The following is a 27444-nucleotide window of genomic DNA, read 5'->3' on the forward strand; positions in this document are numbered from 1 at the left end:
ACTGGATGGTCTTATGGAAAGAATTACGTGATAGTGTCAGCACTTTACAAAAGACTGTTGACGACATGAGACAGCCGGCAAATCAGTTAATACCTGTCCAGGCGCCTCAAACACCGTCAGGGGCTCTAAAGCGCCCGTTACCTCAGGTGGTAGACCCAGACACGGACACTGACTCCAGTGTCGACGGTGAGGAAACAAACGTATTTTCCAGTAGGGCCACACGTTACATGATCACGGCAATGAAGGAGGTTTTGAACATTTCTGATACTACAAGTACCACAAAAAAGGGTATTATGTGGGGTGTGAAAAAACTACCCGTAGTTTTTCCAGAATCAGATGAATTAAATGAGGTGTGTGATGAAGCGTGGGTTTCCCCCGATAAAAAACTGCTAATTTCTAAAAAATTATTGGCATTATACCCTTTCCCGCCAGAGGTTAGGGCGCGTTGGGAAACACCCCCTAGGGTAGATAAGGCGCTCACACGCTTATCAAAACAAGTGGCGTTACCGTCTCCCGATACGGCCGCCCTCAAGGAGCCAGCTGATAGAAAGCTGGAAAACATCCTAAAAAGTATATACACACATACTGGTATTATACTGCGACCAGCAATCGCCTCAGCCTGGATGTGCAGTGCTGGGGTGGCTTGGTCGGATTCCCTGACTGAAAATATTGATACCCTGGACAGGGACAGTATTTTATTGACTATAGAGCATTTAAAGGATGCATTTCTATATATGCGAGATGCACAGAGGGATATTTGCACCCTGGCATCAAGAGTAAGTGCGCTGTCCATTTCTGCCAGAAGAGGGTTATGGACGCGACAGTGGTCAGGTGACGCGGATTCCAAACGGCATATGGAAGTATTGCCGTATAAAGGGGAGGAGTTATTTGGGGTCGGTCTATCGGACCTGGTGGCCACGGCAACGGCTGGGAAATCCACCTTTTTACCCCAGGTCACCTCACAGCAGAAAAAGACTCCGTCTTTTCAGCCTCAGTCCTTTCGTCCCCATAAGGGCAAGCGGGCAAAAGGCCACTCATATCTGCCCCGGGGCAGAGGAAAGGGAAAAAGACTGCAGCAGGCAGCCTCTTCCCAGGAACAGAAGCCCTCCCCCGCTTCTGCCAAGTCCTCAGCATGACGCTGGGGTCTTACAAGCGGACTCAGGTATGGTGGGGGGTCGTCTCAAGAAATTCAGGGCGCAGTGGGCTCACTCGCAAGTGGACCCCTGGATCCTACAAGTAGTATCTCAGGGGTACAAATTGGAATTCGAGACGTCTCCCCCTCGCCGGTTCCTGAAGTCTGCTTTACCAACGTCTCCCTCCGACAGGGAGGCGGTATTGGAAGCCATTCACAAGCTGTATTCCCAGCAGGTGATAATCAAGGTACCCCTCCTACAACAGGGAAAGGGGTACTATTCCACGCTGTTTGTGGTACCGAAGCCGGACGGCTCGGTGAGACCTATTCTAAATCTGAAATCTTTGAACACTTACATAAAAAGGTTCAAATTCAAGATGGAGTCACTCAGAGCAGTGATAGCGAGCCTGGAAGAAGGGGACTATATGGTGTCTCTGGACATCAAGGATGCTTACCTCCATGTCCCAATTTACCCTTCTCACCAAGGGTACCTCAGGTTTGTGGTACAAAACTGTCATTATCAGTTTCAGACGCTGCCGTTTGGATTGTCCACGGCGCCCCGGGTCTTTACCAAGGTAATGGCCGAAATGATTCTTCTTCGAAGAAAAGGCGTCTTAATTATCCCTTACTTGGACGATCTCCTGATAAGGGCAAGGTCCAGGGAACAGTTAGAGGTCGGAGTAGCACTATCTCAAGTAGTACTACGACAGCACGGGTGGATTCTAAATATTCCAAAATCGCAGCTGATTCCGACGACTCGTCTGCTGTTTCTAGGGATGATGCTGGACACAGTCCAGAAAAAGGTGTTTCTCCCGGAGGAGAAAGCCAGGGAGTTATCCGAGCTAGTCAGGAACCTCCTAAAACCAGGCCAAGTGTCAGTGCATCAATGCACAAGGGTCCTGGGAAAAATGGTGGCTTCTTACGAAGCGATTCCATTCGGCAGATTCCACGCAAGAACTTTTCAATGGGATCTGCTGGACAAATGGTCCGGATCGCATCTTCAGATGCATCAGCTGATAACCCTGTCTCCAAGGACAAGGGTGTCTCTCCTGTGGTGGTTGCAGAGTGCTCATCTTCTAGAGGGCCGCAGATTCGGCATTCAGGACTGGGTCCTGGTGACCACGGATGCCAGCCTGAGAGGCTGGGGAGCAGTCACACAGGGAAAAAATTTCCAGGGCTTGTGGTCAAGCATGGAAACGTCATTTCACATAAATATCCTGGAACTAAGGGCCATTTACAATGCCCTAAGTCAAGCAAGGCCTCTGCTTCAAGGTCAGCCGGTGTTGACTCAATCGGACAACATCACGGCAGTCGCCCACATAAACAGACAGGGCGGCACAAGAAGCATAAGGGCAATGGCAGAAACTGCAAGGATTCTTCGCTGGGCGGAAAATCATGTGATAGCACTGTCAGCAGTGTTCATTCCGGGAGTGGAACAACTGGGAAGCAGACTTCCTCAGCAGACACGACCTCCACCCGGGGGAGTGGGGACTTCACCCAGAAGTCTTCCACATGATTGTGAACCGTTGGGAAAAACCAAAGGTGGACATGATGGCGTCCCGCCTCAACAAAAAACTAGACAGATATTGCGCCAGGTCAAGGGACCCTCAGGCAATAGCGGTGGACGCTCTGGTAACACCGTGGGTATACCAGTCAGTGTATGTGTTCCCTCCTCTGCCTCTCATACCCAAGGTACTGAGAATCATAAGAAGGAGAGGAGTAAGAACTATACTCGTGGCTCCGGATTGGCCAAGGAGGACTTGGTACCCGGAACTTCAAGAGATGCTCACGGAGGACCCGTGGCCTCTACCTCTAAGAAGGGACCTGCTCCAGCAGGGACCCTGTCTGTTCCAAGACTTACCGCGGCTGCGTTTGACGGCATGGCGGTTGAACGCTGGATCCTGAAGGAAAAAGGCATTCCGGATGAAGTCATCCCTACCCTGATCAAAGCCAGGAAGGATGTAACCGTGCAACATTATCACCATATCTGGCATAAATATGTTGCGTGGTGTGAGGCCAGGAAGGCCCCTACAGAGGAATTTCAACTGGGTCGTTTCCTGCATTTCCTGCAAACAGGACTGTCTATGGGCCTAAAATTAGGGTCCATTAAGGTTCAAATTTCGGCCCTGTCGATTTTCTTCCAAAAAGAACTAGCTTCAGTTCCTGAAGTTCAGACGTTTGTCAAAGGGGTACTGCATATACAGCCTCCTTTTGTGCCTCCAGTGGCACCTTGGGATCTCAATGTGGTGTTGGGATTCCTAAAATCACATTGGTTTGAACCACTCACCACTGTGGACTTAAAATACCTCACATGGAAAGTGGTAATGCTGTTAGCCCTGGCTTCAGCCAGGCGTGTTTCAGAATTGGCGGCTTTATCTTATAAAAGCCCTTACCTAATTTTCCATACGGACAGGGCAGAATTGAGGACTCGTCCTCAATTTCTCCCTAAGGTGGTTTCAGCATTTCACTTGAACCAGCCTATTGTGGTGCCTGCGGCTACTAGGGACTTGGAAGACTCCAAGTTGCTGGATGTAGTCAGGGCCCTGAAAATATGTTTCCAGGACGGCTGGAGTCAGAAAATCTGACTCGCTGTTTATCCTGTATGCACCCAACAAGCTGGGTGCTCCTGCTTCTAAGCAGACTATTGCTCGTTGGATTTGTAGTACAATTCAGCTTGCACATTCTGTGGCAGGCCTGCCACAGCCAAAATCTATAAAAGCCCATTCCACAAGGAAAGTGGGCTCATCTTGGGCGGCTGCCCGAGGGGTCTCGGCTTTACAACTTTGCCGAGCAGCTACTTGGTCAGGGGCAAACACGTTTGCTAAATTCTACAAATTTGATACCCTGGCTGAGGAGGACCTGGAGTTCTCTCATTCGGTGCTGCAGAGTCATCCGCACTCTCCCGCCCGTTTGGGAGCTTTGGTATAATCCCCATGGTCCTTACGGAGTCCCCAGCATCCACTTAGGACGTTAGAGAAAATAAGAATTTACTTACCGATAATTCTATTTCTCATAGTCCGTAGTGGATGCTGGGCGCCCATCCCAAGTGCGGATTGTCTGCAATACTTGTACATAGTTATTGTTACAAAATCGGGTTATTATTGTTGTGAGCCATCTTGTCAGAGGCTCCTTTGTTATCATGCTGTTAACTGGGTTCAGATCACAGGTTGTACGGTGTGATTGGTGTGGCTGGTATGAGTCTTACCCGGGATTCAAAATCCTTCCTTATTGTGTACGCTCGTCCGGGCACAGTATCCTAACTGAGGCTTGGAGGAGGGTCATAGGGGGAGGAGCCAGTGCACACCAGCTAGTCCTAAAGCTTTTACTTTGTGCCCAGTCTCCTGCGGAGCCGCTATTCCCCATGGTCCTTACGGAGTCCCCAGCATCCACTACGGACTATGAGAAATAGAATTATCGGTAAGTAAATTCTTATTTTTAAATATATCCATGGCTCAGCACAGATTGAAAAGTAATTGACTAAGGGACTAATTGTCACCTGTAGCCAAACATGGATACAGTTAAAACCTGGACCGTCATGGTGCCTTGAGGACAGCGTCTGAACCTCTGGATTTATAAGGATTTCTAGGTGTTTGTTCCTATAACTGTTCTACAGCTACTTGTAGACCTCCTCCTCCTGAGTTTTTGTATTAAATGTATAGGGTTTGCAGTTTTAATTGAATTTGACATAGGATATTAAAATATAGGCCATTGCTGTAACCTAAAATGAAATATTATTAAAATAGGTGAAACCCAAGAAATGAGTAGCGCAGCATTATGAAGTCTGTTACCCTTTCAGGCAATTAGTAATCAATCTTCATTAGAACTAGTGTCATTCTCGTTAATGGTTAGCCACTGAGTTTAGTCATTACCTACAAGTGTCCAGCAGAGGGCAGCACGAGCATGCAATGTACAGTTTGAAGTTGGACTTGACAAAAGTTGCTGTGAAGGCATTGACATGTTAATCTTAACCTTAGATTTCAAAATGTATAATGATTGCTTCTCCAGTGCATGACATCTAGTGTAAAGACTTTGACTATATTTTATCTTTATTTTTTTTTAAATATAAAATGTATTTAATGTATTCTAATGAGTTGGATAAACGTGAACATTGATCCTTGTGAGAAGTGAAGCGCTAGCCATAGAGCTTTTCAGGCCGTTGCCGTACCACACATCTATTCTAGTGCCTCTCACCCATTGAAGTTGTCATTGAAAACAATTTATTAAACATTTTGATTTAAGAATTGTATCCATTTAATAACTAAAACTCAGTTCTTTATACATAATAGTGGAATTATGTTTTTATTTAAAACACAAAGCAATAGTGACATATGGGCATTTACAGACTTACTGGCAACCTTTGCAGATATAATTTACATATTATTGGGATTTCACATGTACATGCAGACACGACACAACTGCTAAACCTAAATTCTAGTCCTAGGATACATGCTGATACTTTCAGTTCTACAGGAGCTGAAAGTGCGCACAATACGATTACCAGCTGAGTGGATTTAGAGGGCTGCTTATGCTACACTACAAACCCCTTCTCATCTACTACCACCTCCTGTTACCCCACCCTGATATTTCTCTGCTGGCTCCATCAGACCCTCTCCATGCTCAGTCACTTCTCTGATGCAATGATGTCTCACACCTCTACCCATGAAGGAAAATATTAATTTTGTACAATTTTTAGGGTGCCCCAAAACTGGCAAGCAGCCAACCTGCTAAATGGAGATTTACTGACTTCCAAATGGTTAACTCCTCTACATCTTTCCACGTGCCCTTAAGCTAAAAAGGGTTTTCTTCTTGCATTCAAAAAGTAATTTGTGCTTACCCGTCATCCTTCGGTAGTAGTGGACAGAGTTGCACTTCTTTGTCCACTTATTTTATGATTGGCAACCGCCAGAGCTGATTTTTGTCTACAACATTAAAAAAAAATAATTCTGCAGCGGGTACACTGGTATTTCACAGGAAATAACATTGGGTGTGTAGAGTTGGTTCTTGATCTGAGGCACCAACAGGCTATAGCTTTGACTGTTCCCAGGATGCACTGAACCACCACCTCTATAGCCCCGCCTCCTGGCACAGGAGCTCAGTTTGTAAGTTGGTCACTAACAGGGGGGGGGGGCTGCGCTAGGCAGCCCTGAAAAGTGCTTTTTTTAGAAGACTTCAAGGGCTGCAGCACTTTCTATGTGTTTATGACCTGCTGTGCTGCGGCTCCATCACCTCCCTCAGCGGTGCTGCATACTCCCGCGGTCTGGTTCCCGGGTACTTGCAGCGGAGACGCACCGGTTTTCTTCAGGGACGCCACCGCTGCTGTTCTCCAGGATCGCATGGCTGCACTTGAAGGGGGGAGGTAAGGTAAATCGTGATCCGGTCCCAGGAGATGGACTGCGCCGCTGGCGTGGACACTGTCGCACAGGGACCCCACTATATCCACCAGGGCAAGGAGCATAGGTCGGATTTATTAAAATCCATTTACAAAAGGCTCCACAGTACCTGTGGTGAAGTCCAGCAGAGGGGATAAGGCGTTGATCTGTAGCCCATCCCCCAATTCCGGCCGCCATCTACTGCTGGTGTTCCCGCCCTGGAGCTGCATCTCTCTCTCTCTCTCTCTCTCTCTCTCTCTTTCTCTCTCTCTTTCTCTCTCTCTTTCTCTCTCTCTTTCTCTCTCTCTTTCTCTTTCTCTTTCTCTTTCTCTTTCTTCCCCCCCCACCCCCCCTCTCCATTACATAGCTGGGCTGATCTCGGAGACTGCTGGTCACGGTCTCCTCTGTAAAAACTCCTGTCTTGTCAGCGCTGTGCATTTACAGACACTTAAGTATTCTACATGTCATTTTAGACTGTGTTGGTTAAGAACAAGTGTACTGCTATCTGAATTTCTCTAACGTCCTAGTGGATGCTGGGGACTCCGTAAGGACCATGGGGAATAGACGGGCTCCGCAGGAGACTGGGCACTCTAAAGAAAGATTCAGTACTATCTGGTGTGCACTGGCTCCTCCCTCTATGCCCCTCCTCCAGACCTCGGTTAGAATCTGTGCCCGGCCAGAGCTGGGTGCTCCTAGTGGGCTCTCCTGAGCTTGCTAGTAAAGAAAGTATTTTGTCAGGTTTTTTATTTTCAGAGAGCTTCTGCTGGCAACAGACTCTCTGCTACGTGGGACTGAGGGGAGAGAAGCAAACCTACTAACTGTGGCTAGGTTGCGCTTCTTAGGCTACTGGACACCATTAGCTTCAGAGGGATCGAACACAGGAACCTAACCTTGATCGTCCGTTCCCGTAGCCGCGCTGCCGTTCCCCTCGCAGAGCCAGAAGTACAGAAGCATGAAGACATTGAAATCGGCGGCAGAAGACTCCTGTTTTCACTAAAGGTAGCGCACAGCACTGCAGCTGTGCGCCATTGCTCCCACAGCACACCCGCACACTCCGGTCAGTGTAGGGTGCAGGGGGGGGCGCCCTGGGCAGCAATTAAGATACCTGATGGCAAAAGTACACATATATACAGTCAGGCACTGTATATATGTGCGAGCCCCCGCCATTTTTATTTTTACACACAAGACGCGGGACAGAAGCCCGCCGCTGAGGGGGCGGGGCCTTCTTCCTCAGCACACCAGCGCCATTTTCTCTTCACAGCTCCGCTGGAAGGACTCTCCCCAGGCTCTCCCCTGCAGTATACAGGTGCATTAGAGGGTAAAAAAGAGAGGGGGGGCACATAAATTTAGGCGCAGATATAGATAGATATATAGATATATAGAGATATAGATATATATATATATATATATATATATATATATATATATATATATATATATATATATAGCAGCTACCGGGTAAACACTAAATTACTGTGTAATTCCTGGGTTATATAGCGCTGGGGTGTGTGCTGGCATACTCTCTCTGTCTCCCCAAAAGCCTTTGTGGGGTCCTGTCCTCAGTCAGAGCATTCCCTGTATGTGCGGGGGGTGTCGGTACGCCTGTGTCGACATGTTTGATGAGGAAGGATACGTGGAGGCAGAACAAGTGCAAACAGATGTGGTGTCGCCCCCGACGGGGCCGACACCGGCTTGGATGGATATGTGGAAGGTGTTAAATGATAATGTAAGCTCCTTACATAACAGATTAGATAAAGCTGTAGCCTTGGGACAGTCGGGGTCTCAACCCATGCCTGCTCCCACAGCGCAGAGGCCGTCAGGGTCTCACAAGCGCCCAATATCCCAGTTAGTTGACACAGATGTCGACACGGAATCTGATTCCAGTGTCGACGACGATGATGCAAAGTTGCAGCCTAAAATGACTAAGGCTATCTGCTACATGATTGTGGCAATGAAGGATGTATTACACATTTCTGAGGAAAATCCTGTCCCTGACAAGAGGATTTATATGTATGGGGAGAAAAAGCAAGAAGTGTCTTTTCCCCCGTCACATGAATTGAATGAATTATGTGAAAAAGCATGGGATTCCCCTGATAGGAAGCAAGTGATTTCCAAAAGATTACTGATGGCGTATCCTTTCCCGCCAACGGACAGGTTACGCTGGGAATCCTCACCCAGGGTAGACAAGGCGTTGAGGCGCTTGTCTAAAAAGGTGGCCCTGCCGTCTCAGGATACGGCCACCCTAAAGGATCCTGCGGATAGAAAGCCGGAAGCTATCCTGAAGTCTGTTTACACACATTCTGGTACACTGCTGAGGCCAGCAATTGCTTCTGCTTGGATGTGTAGTGCGGTAGCGGCATGGACGGATACTCTGTCTGAGGAGTTGGATACCTTGGACAGGGACTCTGTTCTGATGACCCTGGCACATATCAAGGACGCGGTCCTATATATGCGGGATGCCCAGAGGCACATTTGCCTGCTGCGCTCTAGAGTAAACGCAATGTCCATTTCTGCCAGAAGGGTCTAATGGACAGGGGATGCCGACTCTAAAAAAAAAAAAAAAAAAAACACATGGAGGTTTTACCTTTATAAGGGTGAGGAGTTATTTGGGGACGGTCTCTCCGACCTAGTTTCCACAGCTACGGCTGGGAAGTCAAATTTCTTGCCTTATGTCCCTCCACAGCCTAAGAAAGCACCGTATTACCAAATGCAGTCCTTTCGTTCGCAAAAGAGCAAGGAAGTCAGAGGTGCATCTTTTCTTGCCAGAGGCAGGGGTAGAGGAAAAAAGCTGCACCACGCAGCTAGTTCCCAGGAACAAAAGTCCTCCCCGGCTTCCACTAAATCCACCGCATGACGCTGGGGCTCCACAGGCGAAGCCAGGTGCTGTGGGGGCGCGTCTCCGACATTTCAGCCACCAGTGGGTTCGCTCACGGGTGGATCCTTGGGCTATACAAGTTGTGTCTCAGGGATACAAGCTGGAATTCGAGGTGACGCCCCCTCACCGTTACCTAAAATGGGCCTTGCCAGCTTCCCCCATGGAAAGGGAGGTGGTTCTGGCAGCAATTCACAAGCTATACCTCCAGCAGGAGGTGGTAAAGGTTCCTCTCCTTCAACAGGGAAGGGGTTACTATTCCACTATGTTTGTAGTACCGAAACCGGACGGTTCGGTCAGACCCATCTTGAAATTAAAATCCCTGAACATTTATCTGAGGACATTCAAGTTCAAAATGGAATCGCTCAGGGCGGTCATTGCAAGCCTGGAAGAGGGGGATTTTATGGTGTCTCTGGACATCAAGGATGCTTACTTGCATGTCCCTATTTATCCACCTCATCAGGAGAACCTCAGATTTGTGGTACAGGACTGTCATTACCAATTCCAGATGTTGCCGTTTGGGCTCTCCACGGCACCGAGAATATTTACCAAGGTAATGGCGGAAATGATGGTGCTCCTGAGAAAGCGAGGAGTCACAATTTATCCCATACTTGGACGATCTCCTCATAAAGGTGAGGTCCAGGGAGCAGTTGCTGGTCAGCGTAGCACACTCTCAGGAAGTGTTGCAACAGCACGGCTGAATTCTGAATATTCCAAAGTCGCAGCTGATTCCTACGACGCGTTTGCCTTTCCTGGGCATGATTCTGGACACAGACCAGGAGAAGGTGTTTCTCCTGGTGATGAAGGCTCAGGAGCTCGTGACTCTGGTCAGAGACCTCCTAAAACCAAAATAGGTGTCGGTGCATCACTGCACGCGAGTCCTGGGAAAGATGGTGGCCTCATACGAAGCCATTCCCTTCGGTAGGTTCCATGCAAGGATCTTTCAGTGGGATCTGTTGGACAAGTGGTCCAGATCGCATCTTCAGATGCATCGGCTGATCACCCTGTCCCTGAGGGCCAGGGTGTCTCTTCTGTGGTGGCTGCAGAGTGCTCACCTTCTCGAGGGTCGCAGGTTCGGCATACAGGACTGGGTCCTGGTGACCACGGATGCGAGCCTCCGAGGATGGGGGGCAGTCATTCAGGGAAGAAACTTCCAAGGGTTGTGGTCAAGTCGGGAGGCTTGTCTGCACATAAATATCATGGAACTAAGGGCCATATACAACGCCCTGAGTCAAGCGGAGCCTCTGCTTCGCAACCAACCGGTGCTGATTCAGTCAGACAACATCACCGCAGTGGCTCATGTAAACCGCCAGGGCGGCACAAGAAGCAGGGTGGCGATGGCGGAAGCCACCAGGATTCTTCGTTGGGCAGAGAATCACGTGCAAGCACTGTCAGCGGTGTTCATTCCGGGAGTGGACAACTGGGAAGCAGACTTCCTCAGCAGACACGATCTCCACTCGGGAGAGTGGGGACTTCATCAAGAGGTCTTCATGCAGATTGCACAGCGGTGGGAACTGCCACAGGTGGACATGATGGCGTCCCGCCTCAACAAAAAGCTAAAAAGATATTGCGCCAGGTCAAGGGACCCTCAGGCGATAGCTGTGGACGCGCTGGTAACACCATGGGTGTTCCAGTCGGTCTATGTGTTTCCTCCTCTTCCTCTCATACCCAAGGTGCTGAGAATAGTAAGAAAAAGAAGAGTGAGAACAATATTCATTGCTCCGGATTGGCCAAGAAGGACTTGGTACCCGGATCTGCAAGAAATGCTCACAGAGGACCCATGGCCTCTGCCTCTCAGACAAGACCTGTTACATCAAGGGCCCTGTCTGTTCCAAGACATATCGCGGCTGCGTTTGACGGCATGGCGGTTGAACGCCGGATCTTAGCGGAAAAGGGCATTCCGGATGAAGTTATTCCTACGCTGATAAAGGCTAGGAAAGATGTGACAGCAAAACATTATCACCGTATATGGCGAAAATATGTTGCTTGGTGTGAGGCCAGGAAGGCCCCTACAGAGGAATTCCAACTGGGTCGATTCCTGCACTTCCTACAGTCAGGAGTGACTATGGGCCTAACATTAGGATCCATAAAGGTCCAGATTTCGTCCCTATCCATTTTCTTTCAAAAGGAACTGGCTTCACTGCCTGAGGTTCAGACGTTTGTTAAGGGAGTGCTGCATATTCAGCCCCCTTTTGTGCCACCCGTGGCATCTTGGGATCTAAACGTGGTGTTGGATTTCCTGAAATCCCACTGGTTTGAGCCACTTAAAACCGTGGACCTAAACTATCTCACGTGGAAAGTGGTCATGCTGTTGGCTTTAGCTTCGGCTAGGCGTGTATCAGAATTGGCGGCTTTGTCATGTAAAAGCCCCTATCTGGTTTTCCATATGGACAGGGCAGAATTGCGGACTCGTCCGCAGTTTCTGCCAAAGGTGGTGTCATCTTTTCATTTGAACCAACCTATTGTGGTGCCTGCGGCTACTCGTGACTTGGAGGACTCCAAGTTGCTGGACGTAGTCCGGGCTTTGAAGATTTATGTATCTAGAACAGCTGGAGTCGGGAAAACTGACTCGCTGTTTATCCTGTATGCATCCAACAAGCTGGGTGCTCCTGCTTCAAAGCAGACTATTGCTCGCTGGATCTGTAACACGATTCAGCAGGCTCATTCTGCGGCGGGATTGCCGCAGCCGAAATCAGTGAAAGCCCATTCCACAAGGAAAGTGGGCTCTTCTTGGGCGGCTGCCCGAGGGGTCTCGGCATTACAGCTTTGCCGAGCTGCTACTTGGTCGGGTTCAAACACATTTGCAAAATTCGATAAGTTTGATACCCTGGCTGAGGAGGACCTTGTGTTTGCCCATTCGGTGCTGCAGAGTCATCCGCACTCTCCTGCCCGTTTGGGAGCTTTGGTATAATCCCCATGGTCCTTACGGAGTCCCCAGCATCCACTAGGACGTTAGAGAAAATAAGAATTTACTCACCGGTAATTCTATTTCACGTAGTGCGTAGTGGATGCTGGGCGCCCGTCCCAAGTGCGGACTCTCTGCAATACGTGTATATAGTTATTGCTTAACAAAGGGTTATGTTTATGTGGCATCGGTTGAGGGATGCTCAGTTGTTGTTCATACTGTTAACTGGGTATGTTTATCACAAGTTGTACAGTGTGATTGGTGTGGCTGGTATGAGTCTTACCCTGGATTCCAAAATCCTTTCCTTGTAATGTCAGCTCTTCCGGGCACAGTTTCCTTAACTGAGGTCTGGAGGAGGGGCATAGAGGGAGGAGCCAGTGCACACCAGATAGTACTGAATCTTTCTTTAGAGTGCCCAGTCTCCTGCGGAGCCCATCTATTCCCCATGGTCCTTACGGAGTCCCCAGCATCCACTACGGACTACGAGAAATAGAATTACCGGTGAGTAAATTCTTATTATTTAGTACACTTATTCCGTGATATACATCCAGTGTTTACTGTGCATTTATATCTGTATACATACATACTTCTATGTATTACTAGTCCAGTGCAGTTTTGTTCCTTTCAACCTTCAAGTAAAGCAAAAGTTCAGGTGTACCAGAGACAGGCTCGTACTTCCAAAACCACTAAGTTCAAATCTAAACAATCCGGGGCCACCCGTCAGCCTGCTTCCAAACAAGACAAGCCTGTTGCATGATGGGGCGGGCCTCCCCCTGGGGGACCCCAGGGTGGGAGGCCGACTTCTGCAGTTCGCCCAGGCCTGGTTAAAGACCACTTCAGACGCCTGGGTATGGGAAGTTGTCTCTCACGGGTACGCAATCTCTTTCAAGAGTCGTCGCCCCCCCCCCCCCCCCCCCTCGACAGTTCTGTTCAACGGTTATCCCTTCGGATCTGTTGAAAGCTCAAGCTCTACACATGGTTGTACAATCCCTCCTGGAAACAGGAGTGGTGGTGCCTGTACCTCTGTCACAGAAAGGCAGGGGATACTATTCAACCCTGTTTCAAGTTCCGAAACAGAATAGGTCTTTCTGGCCTTTCCTCAACTTCAAATCATTTAACAAGTTTGTGAGTGTCCAAATTCCGTATGGAAACTCTGCGCTCTATTGTGCTGGCCATGGAACCCGAGGACTATATGGTATCCCTGGACATACAGGATGCTTACCTACACATCCCTTTGCCATTTCACATCAGCAGTATCTGTGGTTTGCTATTTGCAACCTTAATTTTCAGTTCTAGGCTCTGCCATTTGGACTGGCCACGGCGCCTCGGATTTTCACCAAGGTCATGGCCATGAAGACTGCTTTCCTCTGTCAGGGAATCTGGATCCTGCCGTACCTGGACGACTTGCTGATCCTGGCGAACTCCCAAGATGTCTTCAGTCAACTGGAGATGTCTGTCCAATTACTACAAGCCCACGGGTGGCTCCTCAATTGGAAGTCCTCGCTGGTCCCTGCTCGGAGCATGGTGCACCTGGGGGCGCTGGACACACAGCCAAAGACGGTTTCTGTCTCCGGAGAAGGCCCTGAAACTCCACGAAAAGATCAGATGCTTCCTCTCTCGCCAGAAAGTGTCGATACACTCGGCGATTCAAGTGCTAGGCCTCATGGTGTCTGCTTGCGACATGGTAGAGTATGCTCAATTTAATTCCCGCCCACTGCAGAGGTTAATCCTTTCCAAATGGGACGGCTTGCCTCATTGGATCAGGTCTCAAAGGATTTCCTGGACTCTGGCGGTTCATCTGTCACTGATCTGGTGGCTACAGGACCAACAGTTTAGCAGGGGCCGGCCCTTCTGGATCTCCAACTTGGTCCTCCTGACAACAGATGCCAGACTGCGAGTTTGGTGCGCGGTGTTGGAGCAACACTCTCTCCAGTGTCGGTGGACCAGGGAGGAATCTCTCCTCCCGATAAACATTCTGGAATTGCGGGCAGTGTTCAATGCATTGACACTGGCCCTGCCTCTACTTGAACAGGCCTGTTCTGTACCACAGTCGGACAACGCCACCACAGTGGCATACAAAAATCATCATGGCGGCACTCGAAGCCGCATGGCAATGATGGAAGTGTCAAAAATCCTACAATGGGCGGAACGCCATCTGCCAGCCATGTCGGCAGTGTTCATTCTGGGAGTCCTCAACAGAGAAGCGGACTCCCTCAGTCGTCCGGACGTACACGCCGGAGAGTGGAGTATTCATCCCAAAGTCTTTCAACTTCTAGTGGACAAGTGGGGCCTACCAGATGTAGACCTGATGGTGTCGCGACACAATCACAAGGTTTCGGTTTTCGGAACAAGGACAAGGGATCCTCAAGCAGCGTTCGTGGATGCACTGGAAATTCCATTGAACTTTCGGCTTCCAATACGTGTTCCCTTCAGTGTCACTCCTGCCCAGGGTAATACGGAAGTTCAAGCAAGAAGGAGGAATATTACTTAGTCTCTCCAGCGTGGCCCAGACGGCATTGGTTCTCAGACCTGCAGGGTCTCTCGATAGTGTCCTCTTCTACTTCCGCTATGCCCAGACCTCCTCGTTCAGGACCCTTGTGTCTACCCAGACCTGGCCAGACTGGCTTTGACGGCTTGGTTCTTGAAGCATCACTCCTGAGGGCCAAAGGATTCACTGAGGCGGTCATTCACACTATGTTGAAAGCCCGTAAACCGGCTTCGGCACGGATTTATTTACAGGGTCTGGAATTCTTACTTCACCTGGTGTGCTGCTAAGAATTATGATGCATATACTTTCATAACTTCCAGACTATTGGATTTTCTACAGCAAGGCCTAGACTTGGGCCTTTGTCTGGCCTCCCTCAAGGTTCATATATCTGCCTTGGTATAGATTCAGAGAAAAATTGCGTCTCTTCCTGACGTTTACACTTTCACTCAGGGTGTCCTACAGATTCAGCCTCCCTATGTCCCTCCTGTGGCTCCATGGGATCTGTCTGTAGTATTGAATGCCCTGCAAGAGTCTCCATTTGAACCTCTTGAGTCTGTGGACCTTAAATGCCTTACGTTTAAGGTCGTATTTCTGTTGGCTATTGCCTCTGCTAAGAGGGTGTCGGACTTAGGCGCTTTGTCCGGTCGTCCACCCTTTCTGATTTTCTACAGTGACCGGGCTGTTCTTGGAACTCATCCTGGTTATTTGCCTAAGGTGGTATCATCTTTTCACCTTAACCAGGAGATTGTGGTTCCAGTTTTCAACTTTTCTGGTCTATCTTCCAAAGAAAAATCTTTGGATGTGGTACGGGCTCTCCGTGTTTATGTGGAGAGGACTGCCTCCATCAGAAGGTCAGATTCCCTTTTTGTACTTTTTTGTTTTCACAAACGTGGCTGACCTGCGAATAAGCAAGCCTTGGCCTGATGGATTAGAATGGTGATTGCACAAGCTTATGCGCAGACTGGGCTCCCAGCTCCTGCTGCTATCAAGGCCCATTCTACTCAGTCTGTTGGACCTTCTTGGGCGGCCCGTCGTGGCGCGCCCGCTGAACAATTGTGCAAGGCGGCTACGTGGTCCTCAGTGGACACGTTCATTAGGTTCTATGCCTTTGATACTTCCGCCTCCCAGGATGCTTCCTTTGGACGCCGGGTACTTGTGCCCGCTACAGTTCGTGAAATTCTCCCCCCCCCCCCCCCCCCCCCCCCCAAATGAGGAACTGCGTTAGGACATCCCTGATGTTGCTCCCTGTGGAATACCAGTGTACCCCGCTGCAGAAAAGGAGATTTATGGTAGACTTACCATTGTTAAATCTTTCTGCGAGGTACACTGGATTCCACAGGGCTCCCACCCTGGCGCATTTAGCTTTTTTGGGTTTGTGTGGCATTAGCCGCTGGTCCCTTCTCCTGTCCTGAGAATGTGGTTCTATGTGACTAGCATCTACTGTCTCTTACCTGCTACTGCATTGGACTGGTTAACAAAATTGAGCTCCAGTGCCTGGAGGCGGGGCTATAGACGAGGCTGTGTAATGCATCCTGGGAACAGTTAAAGCTTTAGCCAGTTGATCAAGATCCAACTCTACACCCCCTGTGGAATCCAGTGTACCTCACAGAAAGATTTAACAGTGGTAAGTCTACTATAAATCTCCTTATTTGATACTAGACCGCCAACCCGTGGCACCCCTCCAAGTGCTCTGCGGCATCCCAGGGTGCCAAGGCAACCAGTTTGTGAAGCACTGTGATGGTGCAAAATATTCTAAATGGCACCACAACATCCCCCTTGATTTTTACGGATTCCAGAAGTTTTACTGGCTCACTTTTCCTAATCTATAAATTTCTTTAATCTGATCCAGGCTAGCAGTATGTCAATACTTTGTGTTTTGTTTAGGGGTCTTTTTGCACATTGTTGCTGATGCACTCGGAAGTGTTGGTGTGATCATTTCGACAATCCTGATGCAGCAGTACGGTTGGATGATCGCAGATCCTATTTGTTCTATGCTCATTGCTTTGCTTATCTTCGTCAGGTGAGTTGAAGTAAACGGACTTGGGATACTTTCAATTAATAGCCTATTTAGTAATCAATAATAGTGTTTTAATGCTTTTACTTCCCTAATTCTAAAGATCTGAAAACGATCAGATCTTTAACCAACCAAATCAGCTGCTACATATAATTTTATATAATGCACTTGATAAATGTTACTTCAGAGCTGCTTAGTTGCCAAGGGCAGCTACTCCACTGGCACACTTGTCCTCTCTTCACTGCTTCATACATCTCCCCATGAAAATGATGCCCACCTGCAACTTGTTCCCCAGTACCTCTGTATATTGCTTCCAGCCCTGGTAGGTAACCGTGTCGCGCAGTAATAAATGGCTATGGAACTAAGAGCAATTTGCTTTGGATAAAGAGGAACTCGAGTTATGTATTTGCCATCCATTTAGTTGCTGCCTTGGACAAATAACCCAGTTTAGTCAGTCACAACCAATGATCAAAAAAGCAAGTAATGTAAGGCATAAGTAGTAAAATGATGGAAGGCGTGCAAAGTGAAGGACTGTTCTTGACTTTTGTAGAATAAATCAGTCATAACCGTTTACATCAGTAGGAGGAATACTGTACTACTTTATATTCTGAAGAATTACCATATACTGGTCAATCTTGTGGCCAGGTCTCTGTCACATTTTGACTAGACATGCACAGTGCATCCGGAAAGTATTCACGGCGCTTCACTTTTTCCACATTTTGTTTGGTTACAGCCTTATTCCAAAATGGAATAAATAAATGTTTGTCCTCGAAATTCTACACACAATACCCCATAATGACATGAAAAAGTTTGTTTTTTTTGGGCCAATTTATTAAAAATTGAAAACTAAGAAATCACATGTGCATAAGTATTCACAGCCTTTGTCATGGAGCTCAAAATTGAGCTCAGGTGCATCCTGTTTCCACTGATCATCCTTGAGATGTTCCTACAGCTTAATTGGAGTCCACCTGTAGTAAATTCGGTTGATTGGACATGATTTGGCACACACCTGTCTATATAAGGTCCCACAGTTGACAGTGCATGTCTGAGAACAAACCAAGCATGAACTCAAAGGAACGGTCTGTAGACATCCAAGACAGGATTGTCTCTTGGTACAAATCTGGGGAAGGGTACAGAAAAATATCTGCTGCTTTGAAGGTCCCAATGAGCACAGTGGCCTCCATCATTCATAAATGGAAGAACTTCAGAACCACCAGGACTCTTCCTAGAGTTGGCCGGCTGTCCAAACTGAGCAATCGGGGGGGAGAAGGGCCCTAGTCAGGGAGGTGACCACTGTGGAGAGAGGAGAACCTTCCAGAAGGACAACCATCTCTGCAGCAATCCACCAATCAGGCCTGTATGGTAGAGTGGCCAGACAGAAGCCACTCCTTAGTAAAGAGCACATGGCAGCCCACCTGAAGTTTGCCAAAGTGCACTTGAATCTCAGACCATGAGAAACAAAATTCTCTGGTCTGAGACAAAGATTGAACTCTTTGGTGTGAATGCAAGGCGTCATGTTTGGAGGAAACCAGGCACCACTAATCACCAGGCCAATACCATCCGTACAGTAAAGCATGTTGGCAGCATCATGCTTTTGCGGATGGTTTTTCAGTGGCAGGAACTGGGAGACTAGTCAGGATAGAGGAAAAGATTAACGCAGCAATGTACAGAGGCATTCTGGTTGAAAACCTGCTCTTGACCTCAGACTGGGGTGACTGTTCATCTTTCAGCAGGACAACGACCCTAAGCACACAGCAAAGGTATAAAAGGAGTGGCTTCAGGACAACTCTGTGCATGTCCTTGAGTGGCCCAGCCAGAGCGCAGACTTGAATCCTATTGAACATCTCTGGAGAGATCTGAAAATGGCTGTGCACCGACACGTCCCATCCAACCTGATGGAGCTTGAGAGGTGCTGCAAAGAGGAATGGGCAAAACTGGCCAAAGATAGGTGTGCCAAGCTTGTGGCATCATATTCAAAAAGACTTGAGGCTGTAATTACTACCAAAGGTGCATCAACAAAGTATTGAGCAAAGGCTGTGAATACTTTAAAAAAAAAAAAAAAATCACAAACTTTTTTTTTTTTCACGTCATGGGATATTGTGTGTAGAATTTTGAGGGGAAAAATTTATTCCATTTTGGAATAAGGCTGTAACATAGCAAAATGTGGAAAAAGTGAAACGCTGTGAATACTTTCCAGATGCACTGTTTATAATGTTTGTTCTGACTTCACTGGTGTTTCTTAACCAAATTCAGGCAGACAGCGTAAACCACCTCTTCTCTTCAATAATCCCAATCAGATGTGGTGATTTGAAGATTGGTGTTTATTATGCAGTAGAGCAGAGGTTCTCAAACATGGTCCTCAAGGCACCTCAATGGTTCAGTATATACATGTCTCAGCACAGATGGTTTAATCCAATTGACTGAGTTGCTAATTAAGGTCCTAATTCAGACCTGATCGTTGCTGTGCGTTTTCGCACAGCAACCGATCAGGTCTGAACTGCACATGCGACGGCGCCGATGGCCATCTCAGCCCTGCGATTGCCTTTGCCTGATTGACAGGCAGAGGTGGTTTCCGGGTGGGGGTTGGCCGGCGGTGTTTGGGGGGGGTAGGCCCGAACATGTGGGGTGGACTAGCCCTGTGCTGGGCGTCCCCCTGCATGTCAGGGTGGCTGATCGTAGGTTTTGCACGGCTACAATCAACTCTGTATTAGCCCCTAACTTACAACCTAGACAGCTGGGGTCCCTTGAGGACCACGTTTGAAAACTCTGCAATAAAGGAAACTGGTAAAACTGTACAAATAATTAAATGTAATTACAATGTGGAAAAAAATAGGATGCAATGCAAGCATTAACAAACTTTATGCAAACAGCAAGATATTACAGTATGCAAAGGATTGTCTGCAGTGTGTAATAATACATCTGGCATGCACAACTGACTAATCTATGATTGCAGATTTAAGGCTCAGAGGGGCAGATGTATTAAACCTGGAGACATGGTAAAGAAGTGATAAGCGGAAGGAACACACCAGCCAATCAGCTCCCAACTGTAATTTTTCAAACCCGTAATAATTGTCTGGTGTGTTATCACGTTCCACTTAATCACTTCTTTATCATTTCTCCAGGATTAATTCATCTGCCCTAGAGTTTCTTACCATCAGATTCTGTACTGAGGATGAGCAAATGTGTGATGTCTGGCTGGGACCATGAGGGAAGTAAGAAAATGGAAGTGAATTACCCAGAATACCCTGAGAACCTGCTATGGTGGACTGTGTGTAGGTCACAATTTAGCTACAGTACTTCTGTGCTGATCACTAGATGGGGCCGATAACCTAAATGACTATAAACAGAAGTAGGATGTATATGCTGAAGGCATGAAATGCAGAATAAGATCGATCGGTCTGTCTGTCGATCAGACATATGCTAAAAGCATGACAATGTGGAAGAACAAAAATCTGAGTGATCGGTATCTAAATGGGCTACATAACAGCATCCAGTATGTGTTAATGATATGGCTGCATATAGCTAAATAGCCTAGAATATTTTTTTTGTTTTAAACTTTGTGTTAGTTGTGGCTTTCTTCTGATTGTTGGGGGTGGAATTTGTGGAGTCTTAGCTGATGCTAGGCAGATTTAGTACCTCTCTGATGTGGTTCACCCTCCCTATATTTTTGTTGTGTGTAGTAACTGCATTGGTTCAGCTTACTCATATGAGAACTACAAGCTACAAGAATGTGGAATACAGGTTGAGTATCCCTTATCCAAACTCAAACATTTTTGGCTGTCCTACTTCTCTCTCTCTCTCTCTCTCTCTCTCTCTCTCTCTCTCTCTCTCTCTCTCTCTCTCTCTCTCTCTCTCTCTCTCTCTCTCTCTCTCTCTCTCTCTCTCTCTCTCTCTCTCTCTCTCTCTCATAATAAATGTCATTGACTCAGTAGGGGACCCAAAAATGTGGGATTTTGGATAAGGGATACTCAACCTGTAATACCAGGGGATTACTCTTATAATAGTGTGGTGTTTTTTGTTTGTTTTTTAAGAAGTCACGGCGCTCTGGCTCTCTACTTTGCATGCTGCATCAGACTCCTAAAAGGCTGTTGAAGGTCCCCCCTTTCCCAGGAGAAGTTCTGCTCGGGCCAGAACTAGACAAGATTGTGGCTATGGTAGCAGCATCCAAGACTGCTTTCCTTCCGTCTTGCCTTCCAGTAGATCCAGGAAAAGCAGGAGCCCTGTTGGAGTCCATCTGCTCCATTCTGGCTTCCCGGGTTATTGTCTCAGTTCCCCCGTTTCAGAGAGTTACTGTTTCTATGCCAATTTTTTTTACAAGTTATGAAGCCACACTGATTGTTCTACCCTATTCTCAACCTGAAGTCGCTCAACAAGTACCGAGTTCCGAGACAGCATGTCTTAGATGCAAGGTGTTTCGAATTCTACCTGAACATACTTCTCCTGGCCCAATCACCGGATGTTCTGCAGGACCATCTCCATCTCACGGTGGACCATCAGTTGATGCATATCCACTTCGACTTAGTGTCAGGAGATGCAGCATTTGGAAGTCTTACTAGATTGAGTTCAGTGGGTGTTCCTCCCCCAGACAAACTATGGCCATTTTCAGGCCACGTTTTGCACTTCTTGGGTCGAAGTTGAGTGTCGATCCACTCTTGCATGCAAGTCCTGAGCTCTCTGGTTTCCACCTTCGAGATTGTGGAGTATGCCCAGTTTCACTCCCATCCTTTACATATGGAGCTCCTGCCCCGGTGGAACTGCTTCCCTCTGCATCTCAAATCGCTGATGGTCCTTCTCCCTTGGTAAGTCCGTCACTTCCTCTTGTTCCTCCAGTCACACCTGGAAAGGATCCAGGACTGGGTCCTGCTCACCACCGATTTGAGTCTTCGGGGGGAAGTAGGGGGCAGTAACTTGTCATCAGACGTTTCATGGTCTGTGGATGGCTCAGAACAGTCCATTTCCAATCAACATCCTGGAGCTCAAAGCGGTCTACTGAGCTCTCTGTCGGGCAAAGCCGCTTCCCTGCCATCAGTCGGTCAAGGTTCAGTTGGACAACATGACCACTATCGCCTACATAAATGATCAAGTTGGCACTCACAGTTGAGGTGCCATGAGGGAGGCGAGTCTCATTCTTAGGTGGGCAGAGGGTTAACCCCCCCGCATATTGTCAGTCCAACCAAAACCTACATAGGTACTGCTCATTCACTAGGGATCCGGAGCTCTGCGGTACAGTGGACTTTTCCGCTCATTTACATCTTCCCTCTAATTTCGATGAATCCATGGGTTCTCCTCAATGGCATAGTCTGGATTGACCGTTTAGTGCTTGGTATGCCGATTCCTCTGGCTCTCTCCATCGATGTTCTGTGGCTTCTCCCTTTCAGGCCAGATCTTTTGTCTCAAGGCCCGTGCTTCCACCTGGATCTTGCCTGCCTTGCTTTGGCAGGGTGGCTATAGAGACATTCATCCTAAAAGGCAAAGATTTCTCAACTTCGGTCATTCATACCATAATTAATGCCAAGAAGCTTTCTTCGGCTAGGATTTACCACAGTCTGAAAGATTTTACTTTGAGTAGTGTCTGGCTCAAGGGTTCCTTTCCCGATCCTTCAGTCAGTAGTAGGTCCTGTCCTCCTTACAGGCGCGTCTGGACCTGGGCTTCCACCTTTTCTCTCAAGATACAGGGTTCCACTCATTCTGTCCTTTTCCATTGTCGGGTTGCGCTTTTGCCAGACGTACAGCTCTCCTTGCATTCACCTGGTTGCACTGTGGGATTTATCTTTAGTGTTTCAGGCCCTCCAGTCTACCTCTCTTTGGCCCTTGGACAGAGTGGACTTTCACTGGCTTACTCTTCGCCACTGCCTCAGACTGTAGAATGCTGGACTTGAGCGCCTTGTCACTCCCTATTTCGTATTTTCCATCCTGACTGGGCTGTTCTTCAGACGTGCTTGGGGTACGTGTCCCAGTTTCATATCAAATAGGAGATCATTGTTTTTTCAAGGTACTACTCTGGAGCAGGCCTCATTGGATGTAGCGAGGGCCCTCTATTTATGTGGATACGACGCAGGACTACCATAAATCTTATTCTTTGTCCTGTATGACTTTAACAGACTGCCTGGCCTATCCTGAGGCAAACCTTCCTGCCCCTGCTGTGATGCATGCTCATTCAGCTGGTCAATGGGCACTTTAGCAGCTGGTGCTATGCAGAGCAGCTTTGTAAAGCATCCACATGGTCCTATGCCCATACTTTTATCAAACTTTTTCCCTTTGCCACTTTCACCGCTACTGATGCGGATTTCCTGTGAAGAGCTCAGGAGCGTCCCCTTCCTTAGGGGTTCTGCTTTGGGGCGTCCCAGCATGATTCACGGTGTCCCCCATGGATGTACGAGAAAAAGAGCATTCTTGTTCTTACTTGAAAAATCTTTTAGTAAACGGGGGTACACAGGACACCCACCCTGACTCATCTGGCTTGAGGGTTTTTTTGTACTGTATGTGTTGGCCTTCCTTCTCCTTCCCCTTGTCTTGGCCTTATTAACTTAAGCGTTCCTGTAGGTTGGGGGTTGGCTATAGGGAAGAGGGAGTCTAGGCTGCTGGGAAATAAGGAAAACTGTTTGGTGCCCATGCTCCAGCTTGCCACCTGCGTGATTCCATGTGTCCTACATGGAATAAAAGAAAAGGATTTTACAGGTAAGAACAAAAATCCCTTTATCTCATTGAGCATTTAAAGCACACTTGCTGACTTTCTGGCTGCCTTCTCCGGTATAGGGCAGCCAGGTCTGCACAACAGGGGGTGTGGAGGCGTGATCGCATGATCATGGTACCACCCCAGCTCTACAATGACCAGTTACCGGCTTAGTAGTGTGGGTGCGGAGCTATGATGACGCAGTTCGCGCTATTGCCCCGCCCACTTGCTATAGGTAAGCGGGGGTGTACGGGCGGCTGGGGGTCTTGGTCAGCTGGCTTGAGAAGGCTCCAGGAGACTCGCCCTCCTTTCTGGGGGTCCGGGAGTGCTACCCGATTTTAGGGAGCCTCCCGACCATTCCAGGAGGGTAGGCAAGTATGATTTACATTAGGTTATTTTTATTAAAATCTACTGAAGAATCCGATTGATGGCAAAAGGGCAAGGAGCATTTTTGTTCTCGAAGTTGTTAAGGCTGATGAGCCCTGTGAGTCACAGAAAGACTAGAGTATGTGAGGGTTAGAAAGCATTTCTTAGGACAGCTGTGTGGCTTGTGAGGGAAATGGAGTAGAAAATGAGGAAGTAGAGCTCAGTCTTTAAAATACATAGGCTAAAGGTTGTCTTCTTCACCTAGCATGGACCTGCCCTCTTATTAACCTCTTCACTGCAATATAGCCTGCTCATTATCAAGACCCCAGTGTTTTTCTGTTTGTATGTTTTGTGGTAATTCTGTGGTTACCACATTTCTAGTAGCAGAACCACTTATGACTTTACCTCACATCTGGGGGGATCTTGTTAAGCGCTTGATGTGAAAGTTCTCCCTGCTGCGGTTTGCATTAGACTACACCCATAAAACGTATCAAATGCATTTTGTTTTATGTGTAATTTCTTGCTAGCTGCATCGGCCACCATCCAAACTGGAACTGCTCACACCCTTGTGTTGTATCATTGTACTTGCAGCTGCCAGTGACACTTGTGTATATAGAGTTATTTACTGGCAGCTTATTAAAGCTCTAGATGCCAGCACTTGCCAAACGCCACTCCGAGCAGAACAGGAGACCAGACTGTGTGTTTCAGGTCATGTGTGTTTGCTGAGAGTTGCATTGCATGGGTGAGGCTGGTGTGTACACACGTTGAGATAAATCTATAAGATTTAGACTATATAGTCAAAATCTTATGAAAAGTTATTGCATATATCAAGGTGTTAGGCAGCTTGCGATACAGATTCGATCTCGATGCGCGTTCCCTTGAGGTCGGTATCGTAAGGCTAGATAGACTACAGGCTAGTCAATCTTGACTATCTAGTGTACTATCTAGTACAAAGTATAGTCAAAATCATACATAGTGAAAATATCAAGCACAGATTTTGACTATCTGGGCTCTGGGGGAGTTCAAGGGAAATCGCATAGTCAAAATCGGACATAGCAAGGATCTCACCGTGTGTACATTTTATAGACTTAGGGGTATATGCAATTCCGGGCAAATTGCGGCACTTTTTCGCCCGTTTTTAAATTCGACACAATTCGACCGTCGTATTCCGGCAGGTGGGTGCCGGAATTCGACATATTCAATAAAAAACGAATTAGACAGTCCCGCTGTCGAAAAACGGCCGATTTGACGGATTTTGATTTAGATTTTTAAAAATGTTAAAAAAACGGTAAAAACCCCGAAATTTTTTTGCGTGGGGTCCCCCCTCCTAAGCATAACCAGCCTCGGGCTCTTTGAGCCGGTCCTGGTTGCCAAAATACTGGGGGGGGGAAATGACAGGGGATCCCCCGTATTTTAACAACCAGCACCGGGCTCTGCGCCTGGTCCTGGTGCAAAAAATACGGGGGACAAAAAGAGTAGGGGTCCCCCGTATTTTTTGTACCAGCACCGGGCTCCACTAGCTGGACAGATAATGCCACAGCCGGGGGTCACTTTTATACAGCGCCCTGCGGCCGTGGCATTAAATGCCCAACTAGTCACCCTGGAGGAGTGGGGACTTCTTCAATCAAGGGGTCCCCCCACCCCCAGCCACCCAAGGGCCAGGGGTGAAGCCCGAGGCTGTCCGTCCCCCGTCCCCCCCCCCCCCCATCCAAGGGCTGCGGATGGGGGGCTGATAGCCTTGTTGAAAATTTAAGAATATTGTTTTTTTGCAGAAGAACTACAAGTCCCAGCAAGCCGGTACTTGGAGAACCACAAGTACCAGCATGTGGGGGGGAAATGAGCCCGCTGGTACCTGTAGTTCTACTGCAAAAAAAATACCCAAATTAAAAACAGGACACGCACACCGTGAAAATACAACTTTATTTCACACATACCGACACACATACTTATGTTGACACGCCGACTCTGGCCACGTCTCCAATGTCGATGTCCGGGGTACCTGAAAATAAAATTATATTCGCCTGATCCAGTGTCCAGTTCTTTTATTATAATCCACGTACTTGGCAAAACAAAAAAACGAATTTACCCGAACCAGACGGACTGAAAGGGGTCCCATGTGTAAACATGGGACCCCTTTCCCCGAATGCAGAGACCCCCCGTGACTCCTGAAGGTCCCTTCAGCCAATCAGGAAGCGCCACTTCGTGGCACTCTCCTGATTGGCTGTATGCGCGTCTGAGCTGTCAGACGCGCTTCGCACAGCCCCCTCCATTATCTTCAATGGTGGGAACTTTGCAGTCAGCGGTGAGGTCACCCGCGGTCAGCGGCAATTGCATATACCCCTTAATAGGAGCAAACCATTCTACAGAGGAATAGGGGTAGCAGATATGAAGTAAAACTGGAGGGGGTAGCAGGTGTAGGGGAAATCAGGGATAATTACTATATTGTAAGGTTAATATAGTGGAGTGATTTAAGCACACTGAAGCGATGTGTATCTGGACAATATTGTTGCAGACATTTTGTTACCGCAGTACACATCTGAATGATGTAATGAAGGATGAAACGATCTCTCGTTCTGTCCTTCATTACTTTTGTATAGCATCCCGTGCAAGATCGTCAGATTGGCCATGCAGCACAACCGCCTGGACCATATCACATGGGAGCATGCACCGTGGCTGTACACACTGAGCGATCCGTCCGATATGTCATTCAGATTCGGCCGGAAACAACATATTGGGCTGATATCGCTCCAGTGTGTACCCAGCTTTAGACATACTTGACAGAGACCTAAAGTTATCCTAAATTAGATATAAGCTAAACCTTATGCAAGGTTTGAGGTTTTTAGAAATAAAAATGGGAAGACTGTATGGGTTCTTATATGCCTACAAGTTCTGTCCTTCAGTACAAGCCAATAACTTGTGGTTTGGCCAGTGTGAAATGATGTTCTAATTGCCACTAATGACCATAAACTGGAAACTTCTTTTGCAAGATTAGTTTATCTACAGTAAGTAATACTATTCATTGTGTGTATTCAGGCAGGTCGATTTGTGATGGTTTTTATAAAAACATTTTTTACAGCTAAAGGAAACATGGAGGGTTCCTTAACAGCTTAATGACCCCAATATACCCTAATCTTTGCAGCTAATCCTCCATTTGTCACTCTCTTTTTTTAATGTGTAACTATGGTATTCCCTAATAAAATCACTTTCCTTTTTTCTTCCAGTGTTATCCCTTTGCTCAAGCAGTCGATCGGTATTTTGATGCAGAGGACTCCGCCCACCTTGGATCATTTGCTTCCTCAGTGTTACCAGAGGGTATGTAACCATATTGGAAAGATTCGGACACCTGTAGTGGAATTATGTATTTTATTTTTCTAACTTGACACAACTGGTGCTTTTTACAACCCACCCCCCAAATACTGCAGTGAATATAACATTGTTCATATAAAATGTAAAATACGATCTCATTGCCCACACTTACCATGCAGTAAAATAACGCATTACTTGAAAATATTCTTGTGTTGCTTTAAACACAATTTAGTTTTTATTACAGAAGTTCTTCTTCTAGCTCGGTGCTGGTACTACCAACACTGAAGGAGGTACAATGTGGGGCACGTCGTTTGGGTGG

General features: G+C 47.5%; 1 protein-coding gene across 1 annotated transcript in view; it reads left to right on the forward strand.

The window, feature by feature from the left end:
- SLC30A7 (solute carrier family 30 member 7) overlaps positions 1-27444 on the forward strand; it is a 100563-nt gene that overhangs the window by 44490 nt on the left and 28629 nt on the right. The window contains exons 8-9 of the mRNA XM_063940088.1: positions 16651-16786; positions 27041-27131. Coding sequence (XP_063796158.1) covers positions 16651-16786; positions 27041-27131 — 227 coding nt within the window. The remainder of the gene's footprint in view (positions 1-16650; positions 16787-27040; positions 27132-27444) is intronic.

Source organism: Pseudophryne corroboree, chromosome 9 (genome assembly GCF_028390025.1).
Source record: "Pseudophryne corroboree isolate aPseCor3 chromosome 9, aPseCor3.hap2, whole genome shotgun sequence".
NCBI classification, from domain to species: Eukaryota; Metazoa; Chordata; class Amphibia; order Anura; family Myobatrachidae; genus Pseudophryne; species Pseudophryne corroboree.